This window comes from Lepisosteus platostomus, chromosome 11 (assembly GCF_059453375.1).
Source record: "Lepisosteus platostomus isolate fLepPlt1 chromosome 11, fLepPlt1.hap1, whole genome shotgun sequence".
In the NCBI taxonomy this organism is placed as follows: Eukaryota; Metazoa; Chordata; class Actinopteri; order Semionotiformes; family Lepisosteidae; genus Lepisosteus; species Lepisosteus platostomus.
Window position 1 is genome coordinate 29797134 of NC_142621.1, and position 21208 is coordinate 29818341.

The 21208-nt window shown below is 40.7% G+C and overlaps 1 protein-coding gene and 1 long non-coding RNA gene across 2 annotated transcripts in view; both read left to right on the top strand.

Moving 5' to 3' along the window:
• LOC148652366 (uncharacterized) overlaps positions 1–21208 on the top strand; it is a 125007-nt gene that overhangs the window by 16653 nt on the left and 87146 nt on the right. The gene's annotated exons all lie outside the window — the stretch shown is intronic.
• Positions 1–21208, top strand: part of soat1 (sterol O-acyltransferase 1) — a 40245-nt gene that overhangs the window by 9181 nt on the left and 9856 nt on the right. Inside the window, exons 3-11 of the mRNA XM_088599067.1 lie at positions 5295–5353; positions 12436–12584; positions 14323–14382; positions 15730–15837; positions 16252–16534; positions 18765–18843; positions 19703–19784; positions 20346–20391; positions 20930–21059. Of these exons, the coding sequence (XP_088455193.1) occupies positions 5295–5353; positions 12436–12584; positions 14323–14382; positions 15730–15837; positions 16252–16534; positions 18765–18843; positions 19703–19784; positions 20346–20391; positions 20930–21059 (996 nt within the window). The remainder of the gene's footprint in view (positions 1–5294; positions 5354–12435; positions 12585–14322; positions 14383–15729; positions 15838–16251; positions 16535–18764; positions 18844–19702; positions 19785–20345; positions 20392–20929; positions 21060–21208) is intronic.

Consider the following 21208-nt stretch of genomic DNA (forward strand, 5'->3'; position numbering starts at 1 on the left):
CGCAGCCTCTTCCTGGGTTTTCTGTTTGTTGTATGAAAGGTCTTTATGTAGTACTCTTGAAACAAGAATAATTTGCTCTGGAATAATATAGTGGGTGGCATGGTGGAGCAGTGGTTAGCATTGTTGCCTCACAGAAATGGAGCCCTGGTTTCAGTGCAAGACTTGGAATGCTACCTGCATGAAGTTTGTATGTTCTCACTGTGTTGGTGTGGGTCTCCTCAAGGTGCTCCGTTTTCCTCCCACAATCCAAAGACATACAGGTAGCTTAATTGGCTTCTAGGATAACTGACCCTGGTGTGTGTATGTGTGTGTTTTTGTGTCTGTTTGTGTGCCCTGAAATAGAGTGGCATCCCATTAAATGTGTATCCTGCCTTCTGCCTGTTGTCTCTGGGTCACCTGCAACTATTTTACTGGATAAAGTGGTTAGAAAAGGGATAGATTAATTATAATATAATATATATCGGAGTTCTGAACGCATTTTGAAATAAAGGTTTTAATATAAAGTAGGACAATTGAAAACATTGTTCCAGGTGTGTGATGGACTGATGTGCAGGGTATAGTGTGGTTTTTGGGGTCGTACTCTGAGATGCCATGATCCTTAACGGCCATAAGTTTTCTGATAAGCCACAAATGAAAACATTAAAGTTTGTTTTTTATAAGACAGTAAAATACTTACAAATGGCAGACCTTAGAAATAGGAATGAAATCCCTACGTTACCATCAGAAAGCACACAAATGGAATTGTGGCAGCTCATTATTTACCTGGAGCCCCGGGGAGCAGGAGTCATAGATTTTTTTTAAATGCCAAGGCACAACATCAAAGTTTTTATGGTAGTTTATTTTTGGACATTTGTTTTAATCTTTATAATGTGAACTTCATCTAAAATTTCCCTAAGAAAAGACTTAAAAGACTTAAACCCAGGAGTTTTTGTAATTGGCCTGTCTAGTTTCATTAGAAAAGGTTAAAACACTGTTTATTTTGTCTTTTTTTTGTGGCAGTTTTTGAATCGGTTCCTCAGGTTATTGCTTTTGTCTTTATGATCTAAAGGTTAATTCTGCACGTGTCTCTTTTTGATAAGGCAGTATTTATTTTCTACACCATTATGTTTTTGTAAATTTGTGGGAAATCTGCCTCCACTAGAAACACAGGGGCGTTTTTCTTGTTTTCCCAGTCACTGAGGGACAGTGTCAGTACAGTTAAATTTTGTGTTTTAGGGTCTTTTGTAGATTTTTGTATTCAGCAAAAAATTTAAAAATATAAAGGTTGGAGTACTGAAAAATGCGCAAGTGCTTTAACATCTACAAAAACAGAGCTGAAGAAGCCTCCACAGCTGAAACGTTGTCTCTTGTCATTTCCTTTCAGCAGTGAATAAATCCCTTTTACCTGTTCCTACACATCTCTTCAGCTTGTTTAATGCAAAGTAAATGTTGTACAGGACCTGTTTAATGAAAAATGAAATATTGTTTGTAAAACCTTTATAATATGCTTTTGCCAGATTGGACTGTGACCACCCGAAAATGTAAATTGGCTTATTGTTTTCCGGATAATTCCTGAAAAATATCCTCCAGGGTTTTTATGAATGGAGCCTCTGCCTGCTCTGTAATTTTCACAGTCATACTCTAACGAGCTGACCTTGACGATGGGGTGAGAGGAGGCCTCAAGGCTGAGGAAATTTCCACTTCCTCCTGACTGGCAACACTCCATTCGTAGGCTGTTATAAGCTTTGGCACCTCTGTGGGTTATTGTTTCATTCAGCACACTCCCACAATGCAACAAAGGTGCTGTCCAAGTGAGCCACACTGAGACCTCAGCTGTACTTGCATCTGTTAGTGTCAGGGTTGCCAAAAAAGCAGATTTAAGTTTTAGCTCACTCTATGACCTGTTTGTACTCACCTACCCAGATTTCTCCCCTTTTAATTTTCTGTAGGATGGGCTCTTCCATGGCTTGAGCAGTATAGGTGCTCAATTCAGTGTGCATGCCATGTCTGTGAGTACTGCCCAGGATAGACTGGATCATGGCTGTCTTTTCCTAGACATGTGCAGGTTTGACATCAGAGAGGCAGGTAGCCCCTCTGTGCTGTACTCGGACACTTTGGTTCTTACAGTGTGCCAGAAGATGAATATCTGTGTGGGTTTGTCAGAATAATATCGGCCCACCCTCATTTTACCCCTGTACTATGGGGGCAGAGATGTAAACACAACAGCTGGAGATTACAAATTGAGTGGGTGAAAAGCAAAATAAGTGCCAAAAAAATCTGAAAAAAAAGATTGACACTTTTTGACCCCCGCCACTCAATTTGTAAATAAATTGTTGATGTTAATTGCCTTGGCCCACTCCTATCATTCTCCTGCCTGTGGAGGAGATATACAAAGACATGGGAAAACTCCCTGGCAGGCTGTCCACTTTGTTTCCCACTAAGATGCTCTAGAGGTAGTCTGTCAGATTTAACATTTTTCTCATAAATCTAGCGAGACTATTAGCTACGACCATTAGCTATGACCCAGTACATTTATGAATAACCCACTATAGTCTCCTCATGTATTGCCAAGGTTTTAAAGGATGAGTGGACACAAGCAAAGTAATGCTGCTTTGTGCACCCGGGTAAAATTGTTAACCCAGGTAGGACTATTTTATGATGAATACAGATATAGATTCTGTTGCAAAAAAGAATGCTGTGCTTCTGTTTTGGAAATGTGGGCTAAATGGTAGAGAGGTTTGTTGTTAAGGTGTTATGCCAGAAATTGTCAGGAGAATCAGAGACGATTTTGGCTGCAGTTTAAGCAGCAGTGGGGAGCCATGGTTAGGGTGCTGGACCTGTAACTGTACCCACATCCTACCAATGGACACTGGTTGGACTAGGCTGGACAGTGCTGTTGTACGCTTGTGCAAGGTATTTTACTTGGTTTGCTGTAGTAAGTAGCATGCTCAGCTGTATTAAAAGATAAAAACATGTAAGCTGATTGGGATAAAAGCTAACTGGCTTAATAATCACAACAGTTGTGAACCAGAAGTCCTGTTTCAGCCACAGTTTATGGAGATATTGTGTTTCTTTGTAAAGGTTTGGTGAGGAAAGGGTTAAGACAATGAGGTTAATGCACGTAATGGGACAAATTGATTCTGTGAACATGTTTCATAAGCTGTGGATTTTTACATTGCAAAAACACGCTAAACCATGATACTGTGCTGCTTCAAGCCTGCTGTTAGTTGTGCGGCATTTTTGTGTGAATGACTGTTTGAGAAGAAAGTGAGTGTTTCTTATTGACAGTGTACATGTCAGTTAACACAGTTTTGTTAAACTAGTTGTATTAAGCAAAACTGGGGGTAACACAATCATTTGCCTTTTGTTAAAGTGAATTATCTACAGAATGTAAGGACTGGCCCAGGTTGCGAAGCTTGAGGCAGAAATAGAACTGACTTATTGTGGTGCTCTGCAAGGCAGAAATAGTTATTTATACCGGTAAATGCAACACCTTGGCCACCCAGATTTTGTCTTTGTTCCAGATTGGTGCCGTAAATGGAAGGTGATTGTTTGCCTACTTCCTGGACAAACATTAGGCCTCATGTTTGTTGCATAGCAACAGCCTCAAGTTTAGAAAAAAGTCATCAGAATCCAGTACTTCATGTGCGGGGCCTTCGGATTACCTGAAGGGTGTTTCCCAGATCTCAGTTCTTGGCAGGTTCTTTTAATTGGAAAACAGAAGCTAAATATCACTGCCTTTACAACTCTTCCTTGTAAAGGACATTACTAGTTTTGTAAGAGTATATTATTATTCACAGTTTTATAGTACCCAGTCTTGGAATATTCATTTCCCTCTAGCACTGTACTTCCCACTTAGTTTTTTATATTTTCTGCATCAAGGCATGTCTTTTTTCATTCCCCAGTAGTATTTATTTAAAGATTTTGGTTGGCAGTGTGAGGTCCTGATTTGAAAAAAAAAAACAAGAATGCCTCAATTCATTCTTAGCAAAGTGTTTCTATAACCAGGTAAGTTTGGGAATATTGTGGTATTTATGGCAATCTACATTTCCTTCATTCAGCATGGACAAATAAGGTAAACATTACACATGCCAACGGAAGGTAGTTAACATTTCCTTTATAAAGCAAATTGTTCCTGGAACAGTTTGTATTTTAGTTTTATTATGAGTTTCATGACATTCTTCATCTTGTTTGTGAAATTGTTACTCATTCAAGTTGAGAACAGGTTGAGTTTTGAAATGTTGTTTATCGTCACTACTAAACAATGTATCTGTTTATTCCCTTTTACATTCTGAATTACAACTTACAGAGATGTAATTCAGCTACATGTGAAAAGGTTTTGTTTAATTTTAAAATCGAATTTAAAAGCTGTATACTGGTGCCCCAGGTATTTCTTTCTTGAAGTTATACACACAGGACACCAGCTTATATTGCAAAAAGTGCTGTGCTTACACAGAACCTGCGAGATAGTTACACTGAAACTCATTTATATTACAACTCCGTGCTGGAATCGGCAGTACTGGAATATTACCCTTTGGTCTCGGTCTGGGCTGTTTCAAAGCTTTCACAACTAGTGATTCAAATGGAGGTAGTAAAAAATTAAAACACTACCACCAAAAGAAAATGTGAGTTTTTTTTTTCAAATGATAACAATTTTGCCATGAGAAATCTGAGCTTCCATTTACCCGCCTTTTTCACACAGTTTCCACTGATCACAGATGAGTACAACAGCGAAGTCTGCCAAAAGAACAGCAAAGATCACTCTTTCAGGCTGTTAGCTTGTGTATTGGTGCTTTCCTCAGCGAATGTCTGAAATCATTCAGGAATGACTCTGGTCACGTTGTGCCTTTTTCTTTTTTATTCTATGGTCCTACAGCTGCTGTGTCCCCACTTGGAATTTAAGATTTGTCAATGTTTCTGTCACCAGTCGTGTAAATATAAGATCACCAAGAGGCGTGCAGCCATGGGCCCGCTTAGGATTGTGAACTGCATAAATGAATTTAAAGGAAGTTGTTTTTATTCTGAATGCAATAGAGTGCTGAGCTGCAGTAGAGTGCTGTTTACTCTCCCACACAGATATCTTTAATCAGCTCAGTTCAGTACAATCTAATTTCAGCTGTGCTGCCCCCTTCCTCCTCAACATGGCAAGTCATTTTCACGTCTTAGCTTGGTTCATGATATAATAATAAGTAACAATTGTGAATTTATACCACTACTGGTACCACTACCACTACAGCAAGAATGCGGTCAACACAACTTACCAGGGCCTCTCATTTCTCTGTCCCACACTTAAATTCGGAACGTTTTTCTTCTAGGAAAAATGGACGTGGAGCATATCATAACCAAGAAGCTACAGCTCAAGATGAAAGCAGAGGTAAAGACCTAAAAGCACCTTTTCTTTTCCTGCAGTAATAGTTTTTTATGCATGTACAAAAGTAAGCCTACAGACCACCCAGGCTCTTTCACGCCTTTAATGACCTAGCCTCCTTGTTAAAGCTGTAGTTGGTCTAAATTTCAAGTGGAGAGCAGTGTCAGCATACGTTTGCTGAAAAGGAACAAGTAACGGTTAACTTCACTCTGAAAACAAAAGCAGGAAGAAGAAATGGCACTTCTTTACAGTTTTTGTCTCTTATTTCTGCTTTATTTTACATTGTGGAATTAACCTTTCCTTGTTCCTTTGGAGCCAACGCACACTGACGCAGCTCTTTACCTGACCTAAATTTTTCTTGTTTTTATCCTACCCTTTTGTTTCTTTTTTGTTGCCTTCCCTTATAAAAATCAACCAGAACTATAAGCAAAATGGAGCCACAATTTCCATACGCAGGTAGTCTCCTCATTCTCTAGCACAAACCTGAAAGCTGTAGAACTCCTGAGGCCCTGGCACCTACCCCAAGGTTAAGCCCGGGAGTTTCAGTCACAGCCAGAGTCTTCAACCCTGGCCCTAGGAAATGGCCCTGTTGTCTTTTCAAGTGAGCTTTCAGTTAGTCAACTGACAGTGTACCTGAATGAAAGAGCCGGAGCACACTTTTGTTAATTGCCTTCGGCTAAAAACTAATCGCACAAAGGGTTGTTTGAGAAAATGAGTGTGTGGGTAAATCGGCTAGCTGGTCAGCTGGGATATGTTCAATCGTGAAGGCCCTGTGGTCAGCCCAGTCCAGTGTTAATACCCCTGCAGAGAACTGCTACTCTACACCACTCTATGATCTCTCTGTCTATGAGTCGCTTTAAAAGAAGAAGCTGTTGAAGTATCCTGGACATGTATAGTAAACAGCACACATGTTTGTACTGTAGCAAACCTTTGAATGCTGTTAATGGCTGTGCAGTGCTATCTGGGTTTTTGTACCGCACTCAGATAAGTACAGGGATGACAGATGGTAAGCAGACTTCAGAAACAGCACTCCCCTGTGGACTTGTATGTCCCAGGATACATTGGTAAAACGATCAATCTAATTAGAAAATGGGAGTTACTTCCTCATCAGCTTTTCTCTAGGAAACAGAGTTGGTGTCTTCTTTTAGACCTTCCCAAGAGTCTGCCACACAGTGCATGTGGTTCCCTTTTTTACTGTCTGTAGCTGATCTTTGCTACAGCATTTTTAGTTTTTACACAGAGATCAAATCTATCTTGGTCTTTGGGTGAATCAAAATATGGGTGGGTCTCCCATAGCAGATGGGTCCATTTCTGATTTTACAGGGTGGTTTTACATGTGACAAACAGACCAGCAGCCTGTGTTTCTTGAAGTTAGTATGAGCAGATCTTCGCTGTTTTGCGCACTGCTTATAGAGACCTGCTGTTGGCTTAGTGTGGCTCTTGATGACTGTACTATGCCCACCAAGTCACAAACAACCTGGCATCAGCATTTCTTCTGCAGTTCATGACTTGTTGACATCCTGGATAGAAAAACACAAGGTGAATAATTTTCTAACAGAAAATAACATTGAACTATTAACTAAGCAATGAGTAAACCCACCCCTTGTTTCTCAGGACATTATAGAATGGAGACATTGAAGTCAAGAAATTTTATATTGTTGTATGGTTTAAATTTGCAATATGCTTTTTAATAAAATGGTCAAACAGATTTGTGTTTTAGCAATACCATCCCATCACACATTCCATAATCTGATCCTCCCTCATATCATAGAGATCACAGAGTGCTCATCCTGCAGTCTGTGTGGGTCCTAATGCCCCATTATAGTGTATTAAACTCCCCAGGGCGATTCTCGAAAAGAGTAGGGGTGTTATCCCAGTGTCCTGGCCAAAATTCCCCCCTGGCCTTTACCAGTCATGGCCTCCTAGTAATCTCCATCTATGAATTGGCTTCATTAGTCTGTTCTCCTCCCCACTGAAAGCACTTTGGTTTTGGAGGGGAGCCCCGGTTTCCTGGAGTGTCCAGAAAAGTGCTATATAACTGTAATGAATTATTATAATTATTATTAAATAGCTGCTAAATGCCGCCCTTGAACACCTTCTCCAGTTGTCAATGTAATCAGAATGCCTGGATTCAGCACAGTTAGTTTTGTACACAGGCGATGTTGAGAAACCAGTTGCTGAGATGCTGATACGGTTGCTTCAAAAGCAGAATTGCTTTCATACCATTAAACAACACTAACAGCTCAAACAGTGTCACAATCTGCTGTTCAGGGTAATGAAGGAGATTTGCAAAGGCTATATGTGATAATAGGAAATAACAACTATGCCATTTACTACTAAATTTGACACAAAGTGGTCATTATGAGTAGTGCAAAGACCAGGCCCGCTCACCTTGTATGTATATATATGCTTCTGTTGCCTTCACTAGGCATGTCTGTTAAGAAAACAGTTTATTCTGGGTAAAGAAGTAAGCATACATTTTTAGCCACACATATATTTATTTCTGGGTTACACCTGGCACTGTAAAATACTGATTCTGTATACGCTATAAAAATTGTAGTTTGAAGGATTTCATTGGTAAAATCTTTCCAACCAAACCAATCCTTTAATTATTCTAATTCCCTGTGTGCAGAAGCACTTATTTAGCCAACAGTTTGTCAGACGTACATTAACACTCTCAGAAATGTCAGACATCATTGCCTGAGTGGATCAAGGAGAAATGTGCATTATCGAACATTTAATTTAAACTGTTTATGTTTTAAATATATTGATATCCCTAAATAACCATTATCTGCTGCCTGTTGTTTGATCTTCATCTTCCACTTCTTCCTGTCAGATGGTTCATGATGGCATTCTTGCCTTTACACAAAGAATCTACAGAAAATCGCATGTAGAAGATATAGATTTGGTTTACAAAGTGCACACAAATATGAAAACCCCCTCAGAAAAGATTGTACCCTTCAGTATGACCAGATAGCCAGACTGGGGTTAGGACCAGATTTCTGCCAATCAGCTGCATTTTAGAAACCCAGTGAAGGTGTTTGATTAAGAGTCTTCTTCCTCCTACAAAACAGAAACCTGCACCTGAGATCGGGGTTTTACAGACAGCAGGTGGGTCAATCCAGGTTAAAGTTCAGGGAGTTCTCTGATGGAGTGTGTTTTAGTGCACTTACATACAGTATGTATGCTAGTTTTCCAGCAATTATTAAGTGTAAGCAAAAGTGTGGTAAAGTGATAGATGGAATGTATATTGGTTCAGAGTGTTGAGAACTATATTTTGTGTTTAGCACAAGAAAAGACTGCATTTCACAAGGAGCTTTGAAGCTGGCGAACGACTCATTATGGAGAGTTAGCAAGGTAAACCTGAGAGCACGAGGCAGTGTGTGTGTAAAACAAAATATTGTGGGTGGTTGGGTCTTTGTCTTTTGTAAGCCCTGTGCCTTGTGTTTGCCACAGAGCAAGCAAAGGAAAGACAAACTTGCGTAAAGAACTCAAGAGCAAAAAGAACTGAACACAAAAAGAAAACACCTGTTTTCTTAGAAGAAAAGAAGAATTTAGTTTGTCATTGCTTGAGTATCAGGAAGAGGTTTAGCCCTCTGATGTTTAAATTTGACCTGGGAGAGAAGTGTAAGTAGCTGAAATGGGAGCTGGGATTGGTTTCATTTGTTTTGTTTGTGTGAAATGGACTGTGTAAACAGTATCTTCATAGCACACTTGTCTTAAAGAAACACTGGATCACCAGAATTTGGAGAGCTTCTCTCTGTGGAATTCCTTGTTTCTTTGTTTTAGGATACTGTATAATCTCCAAGATGCTGGGAAAAACAGACTCTTGCTTTCTTCTTTTACTACATATGTGACAACATCCTACTATGGACCTAGGCCCAAAGTGTGCTACTGGAGCCCACTAATTGACTGCACACCACTTCCTCTTCTTAAACTGAGTGATGCAGCTGATACGTTTAATCTGTTACATGCATCCCAGACCTTGTTGTCGTTAACCAAATAGCTCCCTGCCCTGTGAATTGTCACAGAAATTTGAGTGCTTCTAAAACCAGGTTACCTCATTATTGAGGCACGTCTTTGAGCCTCTCCAGAGATAAATATCCTCTAATCCTCTGTGAATGCAATCTTACCAGTGATATGGAACTTACAAGATGCTTTTGTTTGGCCTGTGTGTTTAGAAATCACTAATTCTTTGTGCTCTTAAGTCCATAGCTACTTAGGAATAAGGAATAACGCATAGAAGAGACAAGCCATTATCTAAAGTACCTTTCTAGTTTATTTCCAGCTCCTGTTTTTCCCCGCTCTGAAAAGTACAGTTAATGTTTATTGATTATTATAAATAATTAAAAAGGTGTCAATCCAAAAGAGAAAGGTTTTTATTTTTGCTGCTTGGTTTAATGGGTGCCCTCTGATAGAAAGGGGGTATAAGCAGTGATGTGGATGGATTTTCCGAAGATAGTTTTGTAGAATAGGCGTGTTTGTCCTAATTATAGTTTCTGAGTGCACTAAGTGGTATTCACTCTTGCTAATGTGCTGTGTTTAGTGTTAATAACATACAGATAGTCATCTTTCATTATGTTGTACATGTTGGGCTAGGTTAACTGATATATAATCAGTTACACTGGTATTTAAGATCAACATTTTTTGCTGCGCTGCTTGGCTGTAGGGTTGTGGTCAGCCCAGCTTGACATCATTCTTGTGATGTCTGATGGAAAGCTGAGACTTGAGGATGAAGTGGACATGGTGCCATGATTCTGAGGTTGCAAGTCTCCATTTGCTGAGGAAGAGCACTGAGTTTCACATTTCAGCATTCAGAGCGGCTTCTAGGCAGAAGCTGCCTGGTGTCGCATTTCTAGTGTAAACTGCCTATGGGACACTTACCTGCTGCCACAAATACACTTCTGAAAACCCTTAGCCTTTTCCTGGATTGCATTTGTCTGGGACATTCTGAGTAGAATATCAGGCATGAAGTCCTCAATTCTGAGCCTGAAAAAGTAAAGCACGCTCACCTCCTAGATTAGAACTGTATTTCTTAACAAGGCCTTTTTTGGATCCTTCATTAGGCATTAAGGGCAAGCGAAAATGATATTTTGGTAAACCTGACAAATTTATTAATCCCTACTATGAAAGTCCAAATTAATAAATGCACAGAATAGTAATTTGTATTGAATTTGCATTGAGTAATTTGATGTGAGTAATATAGATTTCTCAGCGGTTGTTGGCCTTCAGTGCATACAGTGATTTATTGTATTAGGTACAGTAAAAGGAAGAGAATACTGTAGCAGCTGCCATGCAGTGACTATGGTATACATAGCACTTGCCATCCAGTGCACATGGAAAAACTCTTGTAGCAACTCAAGGAAACAGGTAAAAGTGTGGCTTTCATTATGTTCCATCAGTTGTAGTACACTCATTGGACTTCATTGTGGTTTTGTGGGCTTGTGTTTTATCTGTTCTCAAAAATATCATATTGCCAAAAGAGGCTAAATGAAAATTGTCTTTCAAGTCAAAAGTGTGATCCCCTTATCAGCCTGACCAGCATTCCAAGAGTAGCAATAGTCTTCTTGCTCGGGTGTTGTAGACAAAAGAGAAGTGAGAAAGGACAACCAGTCAGAAGAAAGCTTTTCTTGTTTTTTTTGCTGTCCCCCTGAAGGTCACATGAAGGTCAGGCTTTTTTAGTTGAAAGCCCTCCTTCTTTTTCACCCTTTTTTTGTACTTGGCACAGCCAGACAGTAAAGCCAAAAGAGGAAACGGCATTCACATCACAAGGCAGTGAGACTGTACAGCGTGTTTCTTACTTTCTTGCTTTTAGTTTGCAGACACATTTTGAGCTTTTTGGTCGTTTTCTCTAAATTAGGACTTGGTGTACTTTTGCCCAGCAGCATTAAAAGGCTGGGGGAGTTTTTGTTATCTGTAGTTAGAAAGGAAAGCCACAATGTGGCCTGCTTGATTTTTAATGAGGTTTTCTTTCTGTGTTTCTTCGTTTAGTGTCCAGTAGCTCTAACTGCAGTGCTGGGTATGTCTTGTGTGTCACACGCTGAATCCCATCCATGAGTCAGATCCTTTTTGTTTTGTTAGAGCTCACATTTCACGTGCTACTGCAGTGTCGTCTAAAGAATCTTAGGCTCAGGCCTACAAAAATCCCATTTTAGTGACTTCCAGCTTTCATAAGGGTTTTCAATGTGACTTTATTTCCAACAGTGCTACTAGTTAAGCCTGTATGTGGTCTTGTACCTAAGAACAGCTCTTGAGCTTAAAGTTAATAAAATCTATCTATGGACAGGACTAGGATACAGTCCTGAATGGCATCAAAATGATTAACTGAAAACAGGTCTTCACTGACTTCTGTGTAGGCTGTTAGGTTAGCAATTTGGTCTTGAAATTCTGAGGCAAGAAATGAGCATCCAGAAAAGGCCAAACGATTTTTGCCCATCTTCTTCGTCCTGTTGTGAAATATTGTGACAACACATACGTTTATAAAGTAAGATCTTTAATTTCAGTCACTTTTTTTTTTCTCTAGTGATGTATCCTATCAAGCACTTTATGCAGTCCGGTGACAGTGTTGGCATAGTGCTTGCAAACTGTCCCACAGCTCTTATCAGATCTTGCCTGAGATCAGAGACTCTGTGCTCTGAGAAAGAAGACCTACAAGTGACCTTGTACAGTTAATAATGGTAACTGGTATGCATATCAGTTCAGAGAGAATTAATATTAGAAGGCCAGAGATTGTTGCGTACCGGTAAAGAGGTTCAGGATCTCATGCAGACCTTTGTCAACTGCTGTAGCCTCAGTGGTTCCATATCTGCAACATCTAGTAGATTCACTGCCTTGACATTTTGTAGGTGTAACCCTGTCATTGGGATATTCTCTGTTTTTTGTAAGATTGAATGTTTATGATTGACTTCTGATACCTTGATTGTGGAGAATCGCAGTATCCTAGTTTGCCTTCTAGTTCATCACTATAAATCTTTATAGTGTGCCATATTTTGCAAGTTCATGTGTTTCCCTAGTCCCAGCTCATTGACCTCAGAAAAACAGGATCATGGCTGCTGACCTTTTTGACCGTGTTTGCTCCTGTGCCACAGCACCTAAAAACAGACTTGATGAAGCAGTTCGACAGCCAGGTGAACGAGTTTGTGGACAACCTGATAGAAGAGTCGGCCAGCCTGGAGTCCCCAACGGTCCACTCTCTCTTTCCCTCTGTGCTGTGCGAGAAGGAGAGGAACAAACCGAGGTATGAACATGTGTACCACACCACCTCCAAAGAGCTGCTGTTAGCAGCTTCTTCTTAGTCCCACACTCCCTCGTTCAAGCATAACGTCAGGATGCTTTCATAATTGTCAGACAGTGAGCGTGACGGATCTGTAAACAGGTATCTTTAAAAATCTCCAAGGCTATTTCTCCTATGCATGTAGGGTCAGTGGTTTCCAGCCGTACTGCTTTGGATATCCCAACGCACATTCTGCCGCTTTCGTGGGGATGCTGTAGAATTCACTGTTCATTTAGTTGTAATAAAAATAATTAAAATCAGATAAAGCATTCATTTCCACTACACTATACCTGATTACTATAAAAGCAACACGCTCAGCGCATTCCATTTCACTCCAATCCTGCTTGCTAGATTAATGAAAACCCAAGGGCTGTAACCTGGGCAGGAACAGAACAGTGTTCGCCAGTGTTTGAAGCCTTGGCTTGTTCTCTGCTACACAGTAGGATCTCCTCTTTCCCATATGAACACAAGCTTTTAAACCACAAGGACCATGCATGGCTAAAGGTACAAGTGAGAAATGTCATGGTTTCGTAACATTTTTCATACACTGAATTACAGCAACTCTCTGGTACACTCTGGTCTTTTGCCTTTAGTCAGCCAGTTGTTGCACCATAGCAAAGGTTTTCATTATTGTTGGAGAGTAATAATAATAATTGCTTACATTTATATAGCGCTTTTCTGGACACTCCACTCAAAGCGCTTTACAGGTAATGGGGACTCCCCTCCACCACCACCAATGTGCAGCATCCACCTGAATGATTCAAGAATTCTTCCATTTCGAATTGGCCCAATTTGAATTCTTTATTGGCCGGTCCCGCTGCTCCATCTATCCTTATGTGATACCACAGCAGCCATTATTCACATTGTGACGCCTCAGTGCTAATAGCAGGGCTAGGACATCAGACACGGTATTAATGCACTTGCCACTCGTAACACTGTATGCTTAGACCCCTAACTAGTTTCAGATCTACCACATAGTCTTGTAGACGTTTACCACTTAACGGTGGCTTGTACAAAGCTCTGTTGTTGTTTAACCATGCCTGCACTATGCTTTACGGCTCTTAACCACAAGAATAATTTTGTGCATTTTATTAAACATGCCGTAGAAACATTTTCATCGTTTAATTATGGTATATTATGGTCCAGCATAGAAAACTGTGGTAAAAGCCTACAAAATGTTTAGGTTTAGGTGAAGTAGTGAATTCACAAAGGTCAACTTTCATAATGGTGGTGTTGGAGAGTATGCAAAATGGACGAGAGTTTGACAATTTGGTCCTAACAGATCCTAGCAGATCGTGAGAAAAGAACTTTAAAGCCCAATTTTATTCTTTTTGTAGTGTCAGTGTCTGTTCCATTCTTAACATTCCCTGCAAGATGGCCTTTCTAAAAGAAAAGGTAAAAATCACTTGTTTCTCCACAAACCACTCTCCTTAGGGGTTTGGAGAAACATTTCTCAATGATAAAGAGTGAATATTGCAAACAACGTCTGAAATTGCACTTTCCTCTATTACTTTTGACTGTGTGGCCCTCACAATCTAAGTCGAGATCTGTGCAAAGATCAGATTGGCGAGAATCACAAATACGGCAGAGATTATAGCTCCAAAGGACCTGGTTTTGTTTATTCTTTTGTAGTAATTCTTATGGTTCTAGTGTTATAGCTGCCTGATTGAAAGACTTTTCTTTCTTTTTTTTTTCTTTTTAGGCATACGAGACCTCCCCCAGATCAAGGCAAGCTGTTTGTGTCCCGGCGCTCCTTGTTAGAGTGAGTAGGCCGCCTGTGATGCAGTTTCTTTGAGAAGTGAATAGGCTATTGTTGACTCCATCTGCAGAGCAAGGCTAGGAGGGGTTCCAGAGGACAGCAGTGTGGATTCTTGATCAGTCTTCCCCTTCTCTGCTTCTGATAGCAGGGGATGTGTACACAACGTGTTTGGCGTTTGACCTGTTAATTAGGTTGTCTTAAAGCTGCCTGGTGCTCACTTCCCCTGGCAATGATTAAACATGTCCAGGTACAAAAAACCCAATGGAAAAATGCAAAGAAATAGTTGTCATCCCAATCTCAAGAAAATAGCAGTGTCAGTTTTTAGCTTAGGTGAATGTTACTAAGGCCTATATAGGGTTCTAGAGTTTCAGACTGTTTCACCCTGGAATTCACTCGCCTGGCAGTGCTGGTCAAAGCAGGAAGTGATACTGACCTGTTGTCATTCTAGACAGCAACCCTTCAATGTTTTTAATGAACAATACAATGAATATCCCATGAGCCATTGGATAGTCAAAAATTCAACAGACTAGTTTTTTATGTCTCAGAACATAAAATATAGTGTAGATGTTTGTCAAAAATTACAGGACACAGAAATAAAAAGCTTATTACTGACGAACAATGCCACCTCTGCAGGACATGATTCTGAAAATAATATTGGGGAATTGAACACTCGCCACAGCATTCCTGGTTGTCCTATTAAGAGGTTTCCTATTGTTAAGACATCCTGAAATAATGGAAATCTCATTTTCTCGGTAATGATCTTGATGGTGGGCATAACTGAACACTGCGAATCGTGCATCCCTGTGTTCTGTGTCCCATTCACTGGCTTCCTGTCAAAGTCCGTGTGGACTTTAAAATCTCCACGCTCACCTATAAGGCTCTGCATGGCTTGGCACTTCAGTACCTGTCTGAACTATTATCGCCCTACTCCCCACCTCGCAACCTTCGCTCTTCTAATTCTGCTCTCCTTACTGTCCCCCAAACCCGTCTACATTGTATGGGTGACAGGGCCTTCTCCTGTTATGCCCCCAAGCTCTGGGACTCTCTCCCCAAGGATAACGGAGAGTCAGCTTCTCTAAACTCCTTCAAATCCAGACTCAAAACCTTGTTCTTTAGAAGAGCCTTTACTTAACTGGTTCCGTTCTTTACCCCTCTGCTCCTACTATACTTAGTACCACCATCCACAGTCTCCTCTGTGTGTTGTAATTGTGTTTTATCTTGTGTATTCTTTTTATTTATTGTTGTTGTCATTCTGTAAAGCGCTTTGAGAAGCCTCCTTTAAAGGCGCTATATATACTTAAGTTTTTTTATTATTATTATAAATGAAACCAACCTCCTTCCTCCCTTCAGCGAACTATTTGAAGTGAACCACATCCGTACCATCTACCACATGTTCATCGCTCTGCTCATCCTCTTCATCATCAGCACTCTGGCTGTGGACTTCATCGATGAGGGCAGGTGAGAGACTTGCCTTGTGTTTCTTCAGACTTTACTCTTATTTTCAAGAAGAAATGATTGTAGTGGAACAAGCAACCTGGGGAACCTAGTACCACCACCGAACAGATGTTGTTTTAAGGAGCGTCCTAGAACCCCTTAATTTAGAGAGAGAAGGGGGTAAACTGGACCAGCACCAGCCCTGATATTGGTCCTGGGTTTCATGCTTCACCTTACATTTGGCAACCCACAGGAAACAAGTCCATCTCCTTCTGGTATGGACCATCAGATTTTAAAAGATTCTAAATGTGCCTTTTTGTTTAAAAAAAAAGAGTATGATAAAATAAGGCATTTGAGTTAGGATTTAGGCTGCCTCTGTGAATCTTTAAAAATCTTTTTGCCTTCCTCTTTTCCCTTCTCTCCCTCGCTTGTGGCCAGGCTGGTGCTGGACTTTGACCTCCTGGTGTACGCCTTCGGCCAGCTCCCCCTGGTGGTGTCCACGTGGCTCTGCATGTTCTTCTCTGCGTTTGTCGTCCCCTACGTGCTCTTTCACCAGTGGGCCCGGCACTACCGCACCTCCAGCCACCGGGCCCTGGGCTCCTTGCTCGCCGGCGCCCTCTTCCTGCTCTTTCAAGTCCTGGTCATGGGCTTTCTGCCCACCTACGTGGTGCTGAGGAACAACCTGCCTCCCGCCTCGCGCTTCATCATCATCCTGGAGCAGGTGGGGCCTCGCCGACGGGCCTGTGCAGTCTGCCTCCCTGTCCCTGTCCCCAGATAACTCGGCAAAAGCCAAAGTCCAACGTGAGAAGTGTTAATTTTATGCTGTGTTGGATTTGTTATACGGAATTCTTTCGGATTTAAAAAGAGCAACACCGTGCGGGTTTGCATCCAGGCATCTGTAGTAGAAATACACCCAGGCATCTGTAGTAGAACTGGCCTCAATCAAAGGCCCAGCTCGCAGATACTGCTGTGTTTGTGCTTGTTCTTTCTAATGCTCAGGGTGGTGATGTGTTCTTTACACATTATTTATAGGGCAAAACAGTATGGCTTTTCAGACTTTCATTCTGCATTCCGGGTACTCCTCCTCACTTCTTTGGTCAGAATAATTGCTGTTTTATTTTGTTCCAACTCATCAGAATTGATGGTTCTAGGATTACGTGCAATCTCCTAGACTCTAGAGGTTTGGGATCAGGTTGGGCCCACTGCTGAGCTCATCGTTATAGTTAAGGGTGTAATAGTCTGATGGAAGGGTTTCGTAAGATTCTAAGCCACGGGTCTGTTTTCAAAGTGACCTTCGCTGTCAACAACAGAGTTATTATTATTGAAGTTGTGCTTTTCATCTGAAAAATGTAAATGTGGGGGGAAAATATTTTATTAATCTTCATCTATAGTGGATTAATCTTATTTTATTATTATTATGGGACCTTGCTGGGTGCAAACTGTCGCATCAATTGACTGGATCCATATTGTCATTTTCCTTTTTGTCTCTTAAATGATACTTACAATAATTGATAGTTGTATGGCTTCCTGGAAACAAAGTGAACACTTCTGTCCAGGCCTTTAAAAATGGTTTAAATCTAGTACTAATTCACTTCTGTCTTTTAATTTGATCAGCTTTCAGCATCTGTGTCCAGTTTTGTCAGTAATTAAAACAGGAACATGAAACACAATTGTACATATCATATGCAGTTGTATTGCTGTTGTTCTGAAAGAATATTACATTACTAGTTAGACCTAGTTCCGGTGTATCTAATCATTGATAGCCCACATGTGGTTTTGGCCAAAGGAAGCCAAGAAGTCAAACCATCTAGACAGGTATTGTGACATCAGCAGCCCCAAGCCACCAATCCAGGAGCCTCAGCACAGTTAAAGCAGTTTAAACCGGCTGCACTACAAGGTCACGAACTGTTAGTGCCATGGAAGCATACTGGTCAGGGCTATGCTGGTCAGGTTTTGCGTGTGATAGATGAGTGATATTATATTGCTCTTCTTAAACAGATCTGCTGACATCTGTGCAAATAGACAGCTAAAAGTTTCCATGATACAGTCATATTGCTACATTTGAATGCCACCACCTAAGGCGGTTTCAAACTTTTCACCCATTTTTACATAGGTTTCCATGAATTATAAAGTTTCAGAGTCTTCTATGATCCTGGTGTATCACACACCACCACACAGTGGTGGCATGGTAGTCACTGCAACCCCACTGCTCCAGGCTCCTGGGTTTCAGTCTGGCTTTGGTGACGTGTCTATGTGGAGTTCTCATGTTTTCCCCATGTTCATGTGAGTCAGGTGCTCTGCTGTCCAAACACCTCTCAAATAAAATGCAGTTTAGCTTTGACTGGCTAGTCTAAATCGTTGGCTGGTGACGGGGGGAGAGAGAATTGTCTATTTGACCAGTACTGGCTATTTGACTACAACCGTAAACGGGGAGCTTGAGAAACTGAATGGCCTGCTTTGTTTTTGTATTCATTCCAAAGTTCAGATAAAGTCTTTTAAAGCCCAGGTTTTAAATCTAAAATATTCTCTTCTGTGTTTTTGCTCACATTTCTCTTCACATGCTTACATGGTCTGACATTCTGTCACTGTCAAACAGATTTTTTTTCGGAATGGTTGAAACGCAGTCATGTTGCACTCCTTGATCTAAGAGTCTTGACTCAGTTGTCATGCAGCTGAACTCAGTTGATCTCAACATCATCATGCCCTATCGTTAGTCAAGCTATGTAATAGCTTGTGCACAAAGGGTTTATTAGTGATTTAAGGTAAATGCAAGCAACTTTGGAGGAAAAAGCTCCAAGAACCTGCAGCATTGTGGAAACTGAGCTTGACATCCTTGGTCTGGCTTGATCCTTTTTTTCTAGCCAATTAGACAAGAGTAGTAAAACACCTGAGGCAAACTGCATGGTGTTTGAGATTGTGACCTCTCTGTTCATGTCTGCTGCCCCCTTCAGGTTCGCCTTATCATGAAAGCCCATTCCTTCATCAGGGAGAATGTGCCCAGAGTGCTGTCCTCTACCCGAGAGAAGAACAGTAAGACATTGCTGGGTATCTGGGGGGTATCTGTGCCTTAACTCAGACAGACAGGCATGGCAAAGCAGGGGATCCAAGCTTTTTTCACAAGCACACAACTTTCTCATCTTTTTTTATCTTCATTCAAATCTCTCGCTAAATCTGAGCTTCAGTTTTTCCATTACCTTCTCTTTCTTACATTGTGTTCCAAAAATTTGCCATTGCTTTTGGTGAAGAAGAGGAAGCACATATTCCATTCTTGGCTTAAATTTCCTTGATGAATTTCACCCTGTGCCTCTCCTTCGGGGTTTGTGTTAAGTAACATAAGTTGTTTCCTAAAAAAGTCTTCCTACATTCATATTTCCAACGTTTAAAACAAGGAATTGTGACATCTGAAAGCACACATTAGTACATGGTGATTGTGTGTAAGGTTAAAAGAACAGATTTTTCAGGCAGTAGGAGAAGTGCAGTTCTATATTTTTGTATTTCTTCCCCAATTTGCCTAGAAAACCTGTAATGTTTTTCTCATGGAAAGGCTGAGATGGATACAGGCTTGAATTCATTGCTGTTGGCTTATAGAGTTAATATATAATATAGTTCTTCAGTGAAAGATGTTATGTGTTCATTTAGTTATGGTATCTGTGGAATATTCAGATGCCATATATAGTTGTAGCTGGTTTTATGGATTAATGTTGCTCTAATCCTCAAAGTCTGCATATCAGCAGTATAGAAGACAATAAAGATGATCATCTTCATTATATTCTGTAGTCATGTGCTCTCCCTTTTCACACATCTTGCCGAATTCTTAATCCAGACATTACGGAGCCCCAATGTCTCTCCACAAAGTGATGTTGGAAACTGACTGCTATTTCTTTTTCAGACTCCATGTCCACACCCCAGGTGTCGCAGTATCTCTACTTCCTGTTCGCTCCAACACTCATTTACAGAGACAGCTACCCCAGGTGAGACGTCCAGGGGACGAGACTGCAGAGATGTACTGCACCCCAGCAGGAAAAAGACGTGCAGTGTGTGACCCTAATGTCACAGCAAACAGTGCTGTAAGAAGTACAATCACAGGGTTTCCTAGACAGCCCAGTGCAACATTTATTTACAGTACATTAACTGACTTACCGCTAAATATGAGGTATATTTGCACACTGCCCTTTTATCTAAGGAGAACAGTGCTTGTGCTAAAACCGTGCCTGCGGGAGTATTGTCTCATTTTCTCCTTTGACAGCATAATTTGTGTTTGTCAGGGTTAATTACTTCTGCCTCCAGGGTTAAGCAAAAAATGGTTTACCTGAAGGAATTCAACTTTAGACTTTTTTTAGTGAGAATTGCATTTCTTGTGCTGCCTGGTTTCTATGTCTGTTTTTTTATGCAGTGTAAGAAATAGAGTGATATTTAAATAATAATTAGATTGATATTTTGCCTCATGAATGCTCGCTACATTTTTCTGCTTTGTTTGACTGAACCAAGTTATATAATGTATAAACTTCCTTTTGATTTCCATTTCCTTGCAGAAATCCATCGATTAGATGGGGGTACGTGGCAACCAAATTTTTGCAGGTACCTGTAAACTTATTTCCAGATTTCTCAGTCTAAATGCGGGTTGAGACTGTGCCTGGTCCAATAACTCATTACACGATGTTCACAAATTTCCTTTTGCCAAGATCAGGCTACATGAATGGCCAAACTATTTGGAACCCACATGAGCATGAACAGTCAAAGTGGGGCATTGCCTGTATTCCACAGAAGTCTATTAAGTCTAGTCTGCTTTATCAAGCCAATCCATTCCCATTATTCTAACAGGACAACTTTCACTTCAAGGTTGTGATGAGGGAAATAGTGTGTTGGATTGAACTGTATGCTAGTTCCACCAGTTTTCATTAGGATTGAGGTCTGGGGATAGTTCTGACCAGGCAAAAAATTGTCCCTTAAGTATTTGCATTTTCTTTCAGAATACAGAGAGCACAGTTTCCCAAGGCAGTGGTTTAAAAGTCACTACTTACCCTCTCCTGTCCTCTTTCTTAAGTGAATGAGGAGTTTCTTACCAAAAAAGTGGCTCCCAGTTGTTCACTAATAATCTGGCCTCCCTGTTTTTCAGGTGCTGGGCTGTCTGTTCTATGCCTACTATGTGTTTGTGCGCCTCTGCATCCCTCAGTTCAGGAACATCAGTCTGCGGCCTTTTAAACTGCGAGTGATGGTCCTGTGCGTCTTCAATTCTATTCTCCCAGGTAAGGTTTTACACTGCAAGTGTAGAGTCATTGGTGAAGTTACAGCAATGTAACACTCTTTATTCTCTGAATAAAAAGACATCGGTTTTGAGAAATGTTCACAATGGGAATTTAAATGGGAAAAAGTCTCCTGTCACTTAACAGCTACC